Source organism: Eretmochelys imbricata, chromosome 16 (genome assembly GCF_965152235.1).
Source record: "Eretmochelys imbricata isolate rEreImb1 chromosome 16, rEreImb1.hap1, whole genome shotgun sequence".
NCBI lineage: Eukaryota > Metazoa > Chordata > Testudines > Cheloniidae > Eretmochelys > Eretmochelys imbricata.
Window position 1 is genome coordinate 27,740,732 of NC_135587.1, and position 16,257 is coordinate 27,756,988.

At 46.4% G+C, this 16,257-nt stretch overlaps 1 protein-coding gene across 1 annotated transcript in view; it reads right to left on the minus strand.

The window, feature by feature from the left end:
- GARNL3 (GTPase activating Rap/RanGAP domain like 3) overlaps positions 1 to 16,257 on the minus strand; it is a 208,890-nt gene that overhangs the window by 76,294 nt on the left and 116,339 nt on the right. The window contains exons 12-15 of the mRNA XM_077835615.1: positions 8,432 to 8,540; positions 3,144 to 3,189; positions 2,217 to 2,323; positions 737 to 852 (exon numbers count right to left, since the gene is read on the minus strand). Coding sequence (XP_077691741.1) covers positions 737 to 852; positions 2,217 to 2,323; positions 3,144 to 3,189; positions 8,432 to 8,540 — 378 coding nt within the window. The remainder of the gene's footprint in view (positions 1 to 736; positions 853 to 2,216; positions 2,324 to 3,143; positions 3,190 to 8,431; positions 8,541 to 16,257) is intronic.

Below are 16,257 nucleotides of genomic sequence, written 5' to 3' on the forward strand. Positions count from 1 at the left end.
CGAAGAAGCTGGAGCTGGAAGCACGAGGCACACAGTCCAGAGCATGGTGGATCCCAGTTATTTGGATAGCTTCCTGTTCCTGCTGATGGCTTAAGAAGAGCCAGCGGGACAATCGCCTGCTCTGGGAACAAGCACTCATGGAGTAATGTTGTGTCTGTTTGGCTGGTAAATAGACTTCAGACAGACTTGGAGAGGATGAAGATGCAATCTGACATGTGGTGTCACATAAGTGCAAGTAGCCATATGACCAAAGAGATTAAGACAGATAGTCACTGATATCTTTGCTTGAGCCTGGACACCAATAGAAGATGACTCATGGTGTCCAATCTATTGCTGATCTTGCATCTAAAAGTGCCCCTGTGACCTCCTACTGATTAAGAGTAAGGGCTGACTTGTCTCAATTTGTCTTAAGTCCTAGTGAGGAGAAGAGATAAAGCACCATCCTCACTCAGTGACTTGCTGTAGCAACGTTTCTCATATCAGCCAATCATTGAAGGAAGAATAAATGTGAAGGCCTTGACTGTGCAGCTGAGCTATCCAGGATGGCTGTTCTTACTGCTGATTTTCATGCAATTAAAATGTAAAATGTAAAGAGGAAGAACACCCCTTTGCTATCCAACTTACTGTATGCAAATTAGTACTCACCAGAGTGGATATCTTCTTGAGCAATAGGCCATTCAATATGCCACTGGGGGGGATATGAAGTGCATAAAGATCACTCAGGTCTTGGATTTACCTTGTGTAGATCAGGCACGAGATCCTGGTATAAAGAGCGAATCAGCATGTCTAGAGTGCGCTGCCGTTTCTGAGCAAATGTTGGGGTTTCCAAGGTGGCTTTTTCCCCATTTATTACTAAAACATATAATAAAGGAGGATGTGTTACTTAAAGGGGTTTCATGTCCTTTACTGAATCCAAGTTGTCTTCATGTAAGGATATTCACTGCAAAATTACTAATTTGGGTTTGTTTCACATTTGTGCATATTTTGAACTAAAAGTTTTAGCTGTTTTATCATCATGACTATGGAGAGTTTTTTTTAACCCTATTTGCTTTTGAGCATCTAAAAACTTTATTTACCTAGTATCATTTTTCATAGACACAAAAAAAACTATGTAAACTCCAGAAAGATACTATTTCACAGTCAATTTAAAAAGAACCATTTCCTGAATCTCAGTAAACGTGCTGAAGTTCTTTGACATATGACAAAAAATGTACCACCGTACTGTCTATGTCACAGGCTGTCAGTCCAGCTGCCTTATACTTTAGAATTGTATTGAAAAGTTCACAGAGTTCCTTATTGCTCTGCTAAGTTCAATTTGAGGCCCAAACAACGTCAAAGACTGCTGTAATTGATAAAGCGGTTTTCAATAAACTAAGCAATTTGCCATTTTCTAATTAGATTTTATCAAAGCTATTAGAGACATTCCTCTAGCTTTAAAAGGCAATGAGCAATCATAGATCTCGATGACACAGCCCAATAATCTCTTTGCTTGTATACGAGTTAGGAGTCTACACTGCTAATCCATTTAAATATCAACGAGTATTCTTTAGTGACTTATATGAAATTAACTGGTGAGTTCTCAGTCAAATTCCTATTGGTCAGATGTTTACATTACAAAAATCATGATTAGTACTCAGTGGCCCCTTTCCTGGGAGTCTTAGCTGGAGGTCACGGCTTGAATGAGTCCATTAAGATTGAGTTCTCTCCTCGAGAACTGCTTCATAACAGCACTAAAATATTCATAACAGCACTGAAACATACTGATTGTTTTCCATGCTGCATATTTTCTGTAGATGAAGTATTTTAGTCTCCAAAGCTGCCAGTTTGGCACCTTTTACTGCTAAATATATGAAATGGCATTAGATTAATATGTTTCTGAGTATCATTCTTCTTTGTCTTTAAGAAGAAACCTTTTGAAAAATGAACAATTCATCAAAAATGGGACAAATACTTCTGAAATGCTCACAGATCTGGTAACCTAGGAAGCATTAACTGCATTCAGTGGTTATCAGAACCAAATAGAAATGTTTGAGGGAATTCATATTCCACTGAGGATAGAACAGCCGAAGTTTAAAAAAGATTCAATATAAAACTGTAACACTGCACAGCAGAAAAATTATTTACAATCTACAATATCCCAAATAAGTGTGAAGAGCAGATTCTTATGTATCAGACTAAAAGTTTAAAAAGGTCTCTTTGACCTCAAAAAGACTTACATTTCACTAGTACAAAGTCCCTGAATTCCTGGTGATCTGTGAACACAGGTGGGGATGGAAGGGGAGGCCCAAAGAGAGGTACACTTTCTTCTGAAAATATTTTCAGCCTAATGAAAGAATTACTATTTATTTGGTTTGAAAGTCACATACAAAGAGTACCAGACATGCTTCTTAAGCAGAAACAAGAACTATATATTGTTACTGGGAAACAGCATACCAACACTTCAGAAATCGAAAGTCTCAATGAATGGTCCCAGGATATTCACCTGGGATCAGATACTGACACCTGTCCATTAACTAGTACATTACTTTACATTCAGTTGACTCTTGTAGAATGATACACTATTCAATGAGAACAGGAGTGGCAAAGTCTAGTCCTTATTCAAACAAAAATGAAATTACAAACTTAACATGTCAATTACAAAATCCTACCACTGTGTACATTACCTCTTTTTTTTTTTTTTTTTTAACACTGTGTATTACAGACATTTTACAACACAAACCCTAGGCACATATATAAAAGGAGCCAAGAACTAGAGTATTATAAGGAGTAACACAGTCAAAAGAGAGATTTTCCTATCTGCAAGCCTAGTTTCAATTGGGTACAGAATAAACATAATAATACTGGATTCCTCACCTGATTATATTCTCAGTCACATTACTGAATCAGAACATAAGAGTCTCTGCTTAGGCACAGTAGAATACACTATGTATTACAAGGAGTGACTCTTATTTGTGGGGAAAAATTCCATAGATCTCAACTACATTATGCCCCACCATGGAACCGTTTACCACTGACTTTCATGATCACTTAAAAACACCCAATTCACGGAATTCGATAGGTGGACTATGAAGAATGGTTTACTTCTGCTTCTACTGTAACATCAAACTAACAAAGCGAATGATTTGGTTAAAGTTAGCACCTACCTGTAACTATCATTTTGCTTATTATATCTCACTAAGGCAAAAATATCTGCCATGCAAGTTAAAGAAATTAATCCATTACTTTCATGTCTATGGAGTTCACTTGTGTTTTGAAAATGCCCATTCTGTTGAAAAAGCAGATGAAATATGGTGAAATATATTAATTGCTTTATTACATTTGATATAATTCTAGTCTATGCACCTTCGATTGTTCTGGTAGGGTCTCTCTTTTATGAATGTTTAAAATGGCAAGGCTTAAAAAGCGCAAGTATCTTAGTCATTGTCTACAATGAGAAGTTTTATGGTGTTTAAACACTATTTTCAACAACTGAGCTAGCTAATGTGATGGTCACCACAACTCTGTGGTCAGTATACATGAGGACAAGCCATATTCAGCATAATCTTAGATAGTCATGACTAGGCTTAATGATGTTGAAAATAACTTGTTCTTGTCTACAGTTACCACAAAGTGGATTATTAAAAAACATGTTTCAACATGTTTAATAAAATTTCCTAACACAGACTTATAGAAATTCTTCTAGCATAATTCAGTTAAGCAGAGGGCCTAGTAGGGTAGCAATGTAAATTCTCATGACTGCACGAAGATCTATTACCAATCTTGATTCATGACTCTGGTAAGAATCTAGGCAACAACGCATACGGAAAAATGGCCAGATAGCTCAATGTGGATGCAAATCTCAGACAGAAACAGATCAAAGACATTTTGTTGTGGCAGATTTCCTTGACACTGACTGATCCTTGACATGACCTTCTAAGCTATAAACAGTGTCAAGGAAAACACAGATCCGAGGAACCTTTCTAAGAGTTTTTAGAGTGCTCCTAATAAAACCTAGGGACCTTTTGCCATCAGGCTCTGGGCTCTGTCTACACTAGAAATATTAGGACCTGTAATTATCCAGTGGCACAGCTCCAGCAGTGTCAGTAATATGGAGGCTGCACCCATAGGCGCCGACTTCTACTGGCACCGATAAAGTTGCATCTCCCAAGTGCGTACCCTAGCCACGAGGCAACAGAGTTATTCTCTCTTTGTGTGGCCCAGTGCCTATTCATAGAAGCATAGAAGATTATGGTTGGAAGAGACCTCAGGAGGTCATTTAGTCCAACCCCTCTTCTCAATGCAGGACCAACCCCAACTAAATCATCCCAGCCAGGGCTTTGTCAAGCTAGGCCTTAAAAACCTATAAGGATGAAGATTCCACCACCTCCCTTAGTAACCCATTCCAGTGCTTCACCACCCTCCTAATGAAATATCCAATCTAGACCTCCCCCACTGCAACTTGAGACCATTGCTCTATGTTCTGTCATCTGCCACCACTGAGAATAACCTAGCTCCATCCTCTTTGGAACTCCCCTTCAGGTGGTTGAAGGCTGCAATCAAATCCCCCCCTCACTCTTCTCTTCTGCAGACTAAATAAGCCCCGTTCCCTCAGCCTCTCCTCATAAGTCATGTGCCCCAGCCCCCTAACCATTTTTGTTGCCCTCGCTGGACCCTCCAATTTGTCCACATCCTTCTGCCATGGGGGGCCCAAAACTGGAAACAATACTCCAGATGTGGCCTCACCAGTGCCGAATAGCGAGGAATAATCACTTGCCCCAATCTGTTGGCAATGCTCCTACTAATGCAGCCCAATATGCCATTGGCCATCTTGGCAAAAAGGGCACACTGCTGACTCATATCCAGCTTCTCGTCCACTGTAACCCCTAGGTCCTTTTCTGCAGAACTGTTGCCTAGCCATTCGGTCCCTAGTCTGTAGCGGTGCATGGGATTCTTCCGTCCTAAGTACAGGACTCTGCACTTGTCCTTGTTGAACCTCATCAGATTTCTTTTGGCCCAATCCTCCCATTTGTCTAGGTCACTCTGGGCCCTATCCCTACCCTCCAGTGTATCTAACTCTCCCCCCAGCTTAGTGTCATCCGCAAACTTGCTGAGGGTGCAATCCATCCCATCATCCAGATTATTAAAGATGTTGAACAAAACTGGCCCCAGGACCGACCCCTGGGGCACTCTGCTTGATACTGGGTGCCAGCTAGACACTGAGTCGTTGATCACTACCCGTTGAGCCAGACTATCTAGCCAGCTTTCTAGCCACCTTACAATCCATTCATCCAATCTGTACTTCCTTAACTTGCTGGCAAGAATATTGTTGGAGACCATATCAAAAGCTTCGCTGAAGTCAAGGTATATCACGTCCATCGCTTTCCCCATATCCACAGAGCTAGTTATCTCATCATAGAAGGCAATCAGGTTGGTCAGGAATGACTTGCCCTTGATGAATCCACGTTGACTGTTCTCGATCACCATCCTCTCCTCCAAGTGCTTCAAAATGGATTCCTTGAGAATCTGCTCCATGATTTTTCCAGGGACTGACGTGAGGCTACCTGGTCTGTAGTTCCCCAGATTCTCCTTTTTCCCTTTTTTAAAGATGGGAACTATATATTTGCCTTTTTCCAATCATCCGTGACTTCCCCCGATCACAACGAGTTTTCAAAGATAATGGCCAATGGTTCATAATCCCATCAGCTAACTCCCTCAACACCCTCGGATGCATTAGATCCGGACCCATGGACTTGTGCATGTCCAGCTTTTCTAAAGAGTCCTTAACCTGTCTTTTACCACTGAGGGCTGCTCACTTCCTCCTCACACTGTGGTGTCCAATGCAGCAGTCAGAGAGCTGACCTTATCTGTGAAGACCAAGGCAAAAAAAGCATTGAGTATTTCAGCTTTTTCCACACCATCTGTCACTAGGTTGCCTCCCCCATTCAGTAAGCATCCCACGCTTTCCCTAACCTTCTTGTAGCTAACATACCTGTAGAAACCCTTCTTGTTACCCTTCACATCCTTTGCTAGCTGCAACTCCAATTGTGCTTTGGCCTTCCTGATTACACCCCTGCATGCTTGAGCAATATTTTTATACTCCTCTCTAATCATCTGTCCAAGTTCCACTTCTTGTAAGCTTCTTTTGTGTTTCAGCTCACCGAAGATTTCTCTGTTAAGCCAAGCTGGTCACCTGCCACATTTGCTATTCTTTCTGCATTATTCTGTTCACATATTTTATACAGAGTGGAACAGCTTCAGCAAGAGAGATGAAGAAAGACCCATCCCAGAATAGCCTGGTGGTGAAGACAATCATCTGGGGAGAGGGCAGATCTGGATTTAAATCCCTGTTTCAGAGTAGGGACTTGAACTTGGGTCTTCCACATCCCAGGTGTATGTCCTACCCATTGGGCTAGAAGCTACGAAGTGGGTACTGCCTAATCCTCTAGCTGTTTTATTAATCAACCCTGATTTTTTTCTAGCTAAACGATTTAGCAAATTTGTGAACAATTTAAAGTTGACCAAAATTTCACTTTTCAGTGAATGAACTACTGGAGCAAAAACATTGGCCCACCTTACTGTGGACACTGGCCTAACATCCAGTACCTTAAATGCTAGAACAACTGCCAGGTGGGCTTGGAGGGAAGATGTCTGTGCCACAAACAGAGCGGAAGGTGATAGATAACTGACTTTTGCACAGGGTATGTAAAAGGATCCATGTAGGATTTCACACCAGCCCAAAAGCATTTCTGAGCCACACGATGACCTGGGACACCTGCTTGGACAAAGTAAGTATTTCTGTTTCTCTCAAGAGTCATGCAACAGAGAGGAATTCCCAGGCTGAGATGTAAAGACTTGCTCTACACATATGATCCAGTATATTCAGACTCTCAACCTGATGAGATTAGTAATGCACTGAACAGGCTCAAGAATCTGGCTGTCTTGTCCTAAAAGGGGTCTATTAGAATTGGTGTCTCTCCTGAGTTTCATCAGGACCTTTGCTAACAGAGTGAGGGAGTAAAGCCATACATTAGCTTTCCATCCCGCTACATGGAGAAGGTGGAGCTCAACCACTACCTATCGTCTGAAAAGAACTGGCAGCTGGCACATTAGGGAGTGTCCACATTACATAGCAGGGACTGGTGCAGGATGCTCCCTGCCAGGACCAATGCACAGTTGCCAACTTTCACAAGGTAAATAAGCACCCCAACTTTCACAATAAGCCAAAAATGAAGCTAATGGCATTTCAAAACAAGGCCAAAACAAGCCAATCCCTAAGAACCGCAACACTCTATGTGACGAGGTCCCCCCCGGTGTGCAGTCTGGGACTGTGATGGGCCTGCTGTGCACCCCTGACTCTCTCCCCACTTGCCCCTGCTTGCTCCCTGCTTGCAGAAAGCTGAATTAAAAAAAAGAAGCAACAAATTACAACAAGCAACAAGCCAAAAACTAGCCAACAAGCAACTCACAAGCCAATTAAGACGAAAACAAGCCCAATTTCTGCATTTTTCTCACAGGTTTGGCATGTCTGGACCAATGGCTTTAGAACTTTCATATTGTTGAAACCCAAGAGTGTGTTAGATAAGAGAGAAATATTCTTCTCCAACATTCATTACCTAATCCTCTCAACATCCCATGTGGTAAGAATTATTGTCATGATTTTACTAATACTGAAATTCAGGCATAGAGAGATAAAGTGACTTCCCCAAGTCTTATTAACATTTGTATTGCAGTAGCATCTAGAGGCCTCTATAACATGGGTCCTCACTGTGCTAGGCACTTTAGCAACATATAGTAAATAATAGGCCCTGCTCAAAGAAATATCTAAAAGACAAGATCCAACATGTGGATGAAACAAACAAGTGTGCAAGAAGAAAGGGGTAACAACAATAGACCATGTAGTCAATATCAGAATTTGGTTTAGAACTCACAAGTTCCTGACTCTCAGTATTGTGTTCACTTATATAGGTCATAATGCAATTTTAAAATGTCACCCATCACTCTGAAGGTTTTGGTATTTTTTACATTAATTGTGTATCCCATTCCATCTATAGTAAATAACTAAAATAAATGCTCTCTAAATGTCATGAAGCAACCAGCATTCAGTGGATACTGAAAAATTTATTCACATCAATAGCAGAAATATTTTCTGAAAATATACTTTTGGAAATGTAAATGGAGTTAACTTTGTGAACCCATCTGAAGAATTCTTTAATAATAAAATCTGATTTGAAAGTGTCTGCTTGTTTTTTATCTGCACACCTTTGACATAGTTCACAATGGAGAATTTTCACAAGGTAGATTTAGGGATACAAAATAAAGTAATCCATAAGATGGCGTGTGCAATTTCCTTTTAAAATATACTTTTCTCTTCTGTGAATGGCATATAGGAAGGATTTAATGGGGATTTGTAAACAAGCTTTAGTCAATTAAAAAAACAGAAAGCAAAAGATACGTGTAAAATGAGAGCGAATCATGGAGGGCTTAAATGCTGGAGAAGATTCTTCTCCTTCCTGGAACACGATGGTGACAATGTCATTTCCAATATGACGCTTCCTTTCTACCTACAAAAAGGAGAGATACCATCACTAGAATTGGATCCTGAGTATTAATAAAGTGAAAGAACAATGAAACACAACATGAGATTATTGAATTTAATACACTTTTTCTATGATAGCAGTTGACGGTAATCTGAAGTGTGTGCAGGCATCATTTATACAAACATACTATTCTGTTTTTATCTAAATACAAAAAAAAAAGGAGTACTTGTGACACCTTAGACACTAACAAATTTATTTGAGCATAAGCTTTCGTGAGCTACAGCTCACTTCATCGGATGCATTTGTTAGTCTCTAAGGTGCCACAAGTACTCCTTTTCTTTTTGCGAATACAGACTAACACGGCTGCTACTCTGAAACCTATCTAAATACAGGCATTTAAAAGTGCATTACAGTAATGTCAAAATACTGTGAAGCTGCTTTATTCTTTATTCGTTCTTGATCTAATTGTACAATGACCATGGAAATATGAGGAACTGATGTCTATTTATAGCCCAAACACAGTATTTATTAAAATTAATTAGAAATAATTATCTATATTATTTAAATTTAACTGAATTACATGCAAATCAAATTTTAGAATAATTTTTAATTCTATTTATAAGGACGGGAAAGCAAGACGACATATACCTTACTACACAGTGTACTGCAAAGGACTTGTTAGGAGTCCGTTTTTAATTTGAAAGCATCAAGGTTAGTCTAAATGAAATTGGATTTCACTAACCTCAGTCTGAGAACCATGAAATCAAACTTCAGAAGTGACTATGGAACTTCAGACTCAGACAAAAAAGATGCTGAAATCTGATCAAAGGGAAATGTTTTGTCTGCGTTTTCAGAGGTTAATTATTGATCTCTGCTTGGTTTAAGGCCTTGTCCCTTGTGACTAAGCTCTCTAAGCGAGAGGCCCATTACAAAGTTATCCAGTCCCTTTCAGCCTGGGTACAACAACAGTAAAAGACAGTTACCTTTTCCATAACTGGTGTTCTTCGAAATGTGTTGCTCATGTCTATTCAACAATAGGTGTGCGTGCTCGCCACATGCACCGGTGCCGGAAGTTTTTCCCCTAGCAGTACCCGTAGGGGGGAGCGCCCCCACGACCCCTGGAGTGGCGCCTGCCGGGCGCGGTATAAGGGGAGCTGTGCGCTCCCCCCACCCTCAGTTCCTTCTTGCCAGACAACTCCGACAGAGGGGAAGGAAGGTGGAACAGATATGAGCAACACATCTCAAAGACACCAGTTACAGAAAAGATAACAGTCTTTTCTTCTTCGAGCGATTGCTCATGTGTATTCCACAATAGGTGATTCCAAGCTATATCTGTTGGAGGTGGGTAGGAATTCACAAGTTCCCAGGATGGAGGACAGCCCTGCCAAATCTGGTGTCATCTCTGGTTTGGGGGACGATCGCATAATGCGAGGTGAATGTGTGAACCGAAGACCAAGTGGCAGCCCTAACAAATGTCCTGGATGGTGACGTGGGCCACGAAGGCAGCTGATGAGGCCTGCGCCCAAGTCGAGTGTGCCCTCACAATGGATAGCCGGGGGACGCCCACCAGCTCATAACAGGAACGGATGCACAAAGTGATCCAATTGGAAAACCGCTGAGTGGAAGTCAGCTGGCCTCTCACGTGCTCAGCTGAGGCGATGAACAGTTGCGAGGACTTTCTGAACGGCTTGGTCCGCTCAAGGTAGAAAGCCAGAGCCCGCCGCACATCAAGCGTGTGGAGACAGTGCTCCTCACTGTACACATGAAGCTTGGGGCAGAGGACCGGTAGAAAAATGTCCTGACCCATGTGGTAGGCAGAGACCACCTTCGGGAGAAACGCGGGGTGTGGGCAGAGCTGGACCTTGTCTTTATGAAAGACTGTGTACGGCGGCTCGGAGGTCAGGGCCCTGAGCTCCGAGACTTGCCTGGCTGACGTGATTGCAACCAGGAAGGCCACCTTCCATTAGAGGTGAGACCAGGAGCACATGGCCAGTGTCTCAAACGGGGGCCCCGTGAGACTAGGCAACACCAGGTTTAGGTCCACTGCAGGACCGGGGGTCTAGAATATGGAAAAAGATGGTCCAAACCCTTAAGGAACAGCCAGTCATAGCATGGGAAAATACCGTGTGCCCTTGCACCAGCGAATGGAAGGCTGGTATGGCTGCCAGGTGCACCTTGATAGATGAGGGCGCCGGGCCCTGGTTTCTCAGGTGGAGGAGGTAGTCAAGAATAAGCTGGATCAGGATGGTCATGGGAGACACACTGTGGTCCTCCGCCCATCTAGAAAAATGAGACCACTTCGCCAAATAAGTGCGGCGAGTGGAGGGCCGTCTACTTTCAAGGAGGACGCGCTGAACTTGTTCTGAGCACTTCCTCTCCTCTGTCTAACCATTGAACAGCCACGCTGTGAGGTGAAGAGCCACTAGGTTGGGATGGAGGAGGCGGCCCAGGTCCTCAGAGAGCAGGTCCGGGCGGAGTGGCAACGGCCACAGTGGAGCTACCGCCAGGCCCGTGAGGGTCCCATACCAATGTTGCCTGGGCCACGCCGGGGCAATCAGAAGGACCCAGGCCTTGTCCGTCTTTATCTTCTCCAGGTCTCTGCTGAGTAGAGGGAACAAGGGGAAGGAGTAGAGAAGCCGGCCTAACCAGGACAGGATAAAGGCATTGGAGATAGTGCCCCTCCCCAGACCCCTCCTGGAGCAGAACCGGGGACATCACCAGTTCTGCCGAGTTGCGAATAGGTCCACCTGGGGAGTTCCCCACCTTCAGAAGATCGGTGGGCCACTTCCAGGTGGAGGGACCACTTGTGTTGCAAGGAAAAGTCCCTGCTCAAGCGATCCGCTCTCTCGTTCCAGGCGCCCAGTAGGTGGAAGGCCTTCAGATGTATGTCGTGGTCTATACAGAAGTCCCACAGCCTGAGGGCTTCGTGACAAAGGATCGGGCCCACCCTGCCTGTTGTTATAGAACATCAAGGCCGTGTTGTCCGTGAGGACCCTGACTACCTTGCCCTTCAGGTGCGAGCGAAAGGCCATTCACTCCAGCCGCACCACCCTGAGTTCCTTGATGTTTATATGTAGGGTCAGGTCTTGGGCTGACCCCAGGCCTTGGTTCTGAAAGTTCCCCATATGAGCCCCCCAACCCAGGTCCAACGCATCGGACACCAGCTCCAATGATGGGGCCCTGTCCCTGAACGGGACCCCTTGGAGCATGTTATTTGGGGTGGACCACCACCGTAGGGAGGTGATCACAGAGACCAGCACAGAGCTGGAGGGGCCTCATCCTGAGTCTGGCGTGATGGACCACGTACGTGCACGCCGACATGTGACCCAAGAGCTGCAGGCAAACCCTGGTTGTTGTCAATGGGAACTTTAAAACCGAGTTGATGAGACCTTTCAGAGTTTCGAATTTGTCTGGCGGGAGAGAGGCTGTGGAAGACGCTGCATCCAGGAGCGCCCCGATAAACTCTATGCGTTGGACCGGGACTAACATGGATTTGGTGCTGTTTATCAACAGGCCCAAGGTGGTACACGTGGACAGTAGGAGCGCCACATGATCCCTCACCTGCGACCAGCCAATCGTCCAGATAGGGAAAAATCTGGACCCCCGCCCCCGCTGTCTGAGGTAGGCAGCTACCACCGTCATGCATTTCATAAACAGCCTGGGGGCAGTGGATAGACCAAACTGGAGGACCGTGAACTGGTGGTGATTCTGTCCAACCACGAAATGGAGGAAGCGCCTGTGCCCCTCGAATATGTGGATGTGGAAGTACGCGTCCTGCAGATCGAGGGCAGCATACCAGTCCCCGGAATCCAAGAAGGGGATGATGGAGGCCAGGGAAACCATACGGAACTTGAGTTTCACCATGTACTGATTCAGACCTTGCAGGTCCAGGATGGGTCTGAGCCCCCGTTTGGCCTTCAGGATAAGGAAGTATTGGGAGTAACACGCCTTGCTCATGAACTCCTCGGGCACCGCCTCTACTGCTCCTAGTTCTAGGAGCCACCCCACCTCCTGCTCTAGCAGAGCCTCGTGCGAGGGGTCCCCCAATAGGGATGGGGGAGGGGGGTTGTTGGGCGAGGAGGAAGTAAACTGGAGGGTGTAACCCCGGGAGATGGTGTTGAGGACCCATCGGTCCGAGGTTAGCCGCAACCATTCCAGGAGGAAAGCACACAACCAGTTGGAGAAGGGGAGCTTTATTGAGGGTGGATCCCTGATGAGGACTGGCGGGGTCCCCCCGAGCTGCCCATCAAAAGCACCTTTTCCCCACCTGCTTGCCCTTAGAGCAACCAGGCTCGGGGGACGGCCAGCCGAGACTGCCTCTGAGGGCATCTCTTATAGTCTGTTTCTTGTGGGCAGCCTCATACTCAGGAAGGACGGCCTGGGCGGGAAACTGCTGCAGCTTGAACTTAGGTCTTGCCGGAGCTGGTACATATAGGCCCAGAGTCTGGAGGGTTGTGCGGGAGTGTGTCATGCCGTGCAGCCTTGTATCTGTCTCCTCTGCAAACAGGGTTTTCCCATCAATCAGGAGATCCTGCATGGAGGACTGCACCTCGCTGGAAAGCCCAGAGAGCAGGAGCCATGACGCCAGTCTCATGGACACTGCGGAGGCCATGGATCGTGCGGCTGTATCCGCAGCATTCGAGGCTGCCTGCAGGGATGCCCTAGCGGCCGCTGCCCCCTCCTTTGCAAGCGCCTTGAACTCCTTTCTATCGTGCTCCTGGAGGGAGTCCTCAAACTTGGGCAGGGAGCCCCACAGATTGAATTCGTACCGGCGCAGGAGAGCCTGATGATTTGCCACTCACAACTGGAAGCCCGAAGACTAATAAATTTTCCTTCCGAAAGAGTCTAGTCTCTGAGAGTCTTTATTCTTGGGGGTCGGCGCTGGTTGACCCTGCCGTTCCCTGTGGTTGACCTACTCAACCACCAGGGAGTTGAGCGCCGGGTGGGTATACAAGTACTCTTGGTGGGTACAAAGTACTTGCGTTCCACCTTCTTAGAGATAGGGGCCAATGAGGCCGGTGTCTGCCACAGGGCATTTGAAATTTTAGCCACCCCTTCATGGAGAGGCAAGGCCACCCTACCCAGTTCCTACGAGGACAGCACATTAAAGAGGGAGTCTGAGGGTTCCTCCATCTCCTCTGCCTGGAGGTGGAGGCTTGCTGCCACCCTCTTTAAGAGTTCTTGATGGACCCTGAAGTCCTCCTGAGGGACAGAGGGGGGCAGGGCCAAAATCGCCTCCTCCAGGCAAGATGAGAAGGCCGGTGTGGTGCTCTGGGTATCGGCTGGCACCGGAGGGTCCACTACCTGGTCAGACTCTGGGAACGGTGCCGAGAATGCACATCCCACTGACTCCTTCCTTGGGGGTCTGGAGAGGGAGGCCGATGGTGCTTCAGAAGCTCCGGCCACCGAGCGAGCCCCCACCGGGGCTGTGCCAGAGGCCACGGTGCCCACTGGTACCATTGGGCCAGCCACAAAGCTCAGTACCATTGCACCTGCTGCGGCACCAGTGGGGCTGGCTGTTCGGCTTGGCTGGCCTAGCCCATCGAAGGATGGCTACGAATGGAGGCTGGGCTGGCATAAGATCTGCTGCTACCTCTGGACCGGGAGGAGCGGCAGTGCCAAGATTGCTGTCGGCCACGGGACCATGATCTTCACGTGGAGGACCGGTACCGACAGTAGCAGCTGCTCCGTGAACGGCCTCAACGAGCGGACCTGCAATGGAGAGATGCTGGCGATCGACGCCTGGGGCTTCGATGTCTTGGCGGAGACTTGGAGCGGGAGTCCGAGCGGGAATGGCATTGACGACCATGCCGGGAATGGCTGCGGTACCCCCTCCGAGACGAGGAACGTTGACGGCACCTGCCCCGGTCCCGTCAATAATTGCTCCTTGAGGATGAGTGGTGCAGAGAGTCCCGGCCGGATAGAACCCAGCCAGACAGTCTGGTCAGCGTTGAGGGCGATCCACCTGGGCTCTGCCTCGAGCGGTCACTGGGCGGTGAACAGCGTTGAGAACGTTCCCTCGACCGAGACCAAGCCGGAGGCGACTGCAGAGATCCCAGCGGCGGCTTGCCTCTGGAGCATGGGGCCGACATCGGCGGTGCTCCTGGCCGCCTGGAGGGCTTCAGGCATGGAAGGCATCCAGAGAGGCCTGTTCTGAAGGGGCCGGGCTACTCCGCTCAACGTGAGTCAGAGGCCTGGGGCCCGGTGGGGAGCGAGGACTGACCAACATGGGTCTAGCCTCTATCCCAGATTTCCCTTGGTGCCGCTGTGAAGAGGGAGTCTTCCTGGCCCTCTTGGCGTGCCCAGAGAATGGGCAGTGGTGCCGACTGGTCGATGGCACCAGAGGGTTGCCGCATACCGACGCCGCAGTGCCAGGTACTGGTTCGGAGCAGCATGCCGGAGTCGGGGTCAGTGCCGACCCCATCAGGATGGCCCGAAGCCTAATGTCCCTTTCTCTTTTGGTCCAAAGCTTAAACGACTTGTAAATCTTGCACCTTTTGCTGATATGGGTTTCTCCCAAACAGCACAAACAGTCTGCAATGTGGGTCACTTCTTGGCATAGAACGCTAACAAGAGCCACACGACTTAAACGCCCACGGCGCGGGTCATGCCCCAGCCCGGGCTCGCTGACTAACTAAACAGCTAACTAACTACAGGTACTAACGCTGAATGAACAAACAGTACTGGGGATCGAGCTACAGCAAAGCTGGAGCAGAGTAGTTCCGACACACCTTCACTGGAGGCAAGAAGGAATGGGGGCGGGGGGAGCCGAGGGGGGGGGAGAGCACGCAGCTCCCCTTATACCACGCCAGGCAAGTGCCACTCCAGGGGTCACTCCCCCCCCTACGGGCACTGCTAGGGAAAAACTTCCGGCACCAGTGCATGTGGTGAGCACGCATACCTATTGTGGAATAGACATGAGCAATCACTCAAAGAAGAAACAAGACTTGCATATGCTGGTTCTGTCCAAGAAGCCAATTATACCTTCTTTTGGCAAGGTAAAAGCAGCGAAGAAAATCGTCTGCACAGTGTCGGTTTTGCCTTGAGAAACAAGTGGCTAAAGCTCCTAGAAACACCCATTTGGAAGTCAGAGCATATCATCTCACTTAAACTTCAGACGACCAATCAGCTCTATGAACATCATTACTGCCCATGCACCAACACTCAAATCTAGCCCTGAGGAGAAGGATACATTTTACAACTATTTGCATCAAGTCATCAAAAGAATACCATCAAGTGAGCAACTTTTCCTCCTAGCTGACTTTAATGCAAGAATCAGTGCAGACAACAACTCATGGCCAGATTGCCTACAACATTTTGGCGTTGGCAAGATGAATGAGAACGGCCAATAATTTCTTGAATTCTGCGCCCAAAACCAAATGTGCATTAACAATTCATATTTTACAGGAAAAGATCACCACTAAGTGTTTATCGATGTTGATAAATGCAAAGTAATGCACATTGGAAAACATAATCCCAACTATAATATAAAATGATGAGGTCTAATTTAGCTGTTACCACTCAAGAAAGAGATCTTGGAGTCATTGTGAATAGTTCTCTGAAAACATCCACTCAATGTGCAGTGGCAGTCAAAAAACCGAACACGCTGTTGGGAATCATTAAGAATGGGATAGATAATAAGACAAAAAATACCATATTGCCTCTATATAAATCCATGGTACGCCCACATCTTGAATACTGCGGGCAGATGTGGTCACCCCATCTCAAAAAAGATATATTG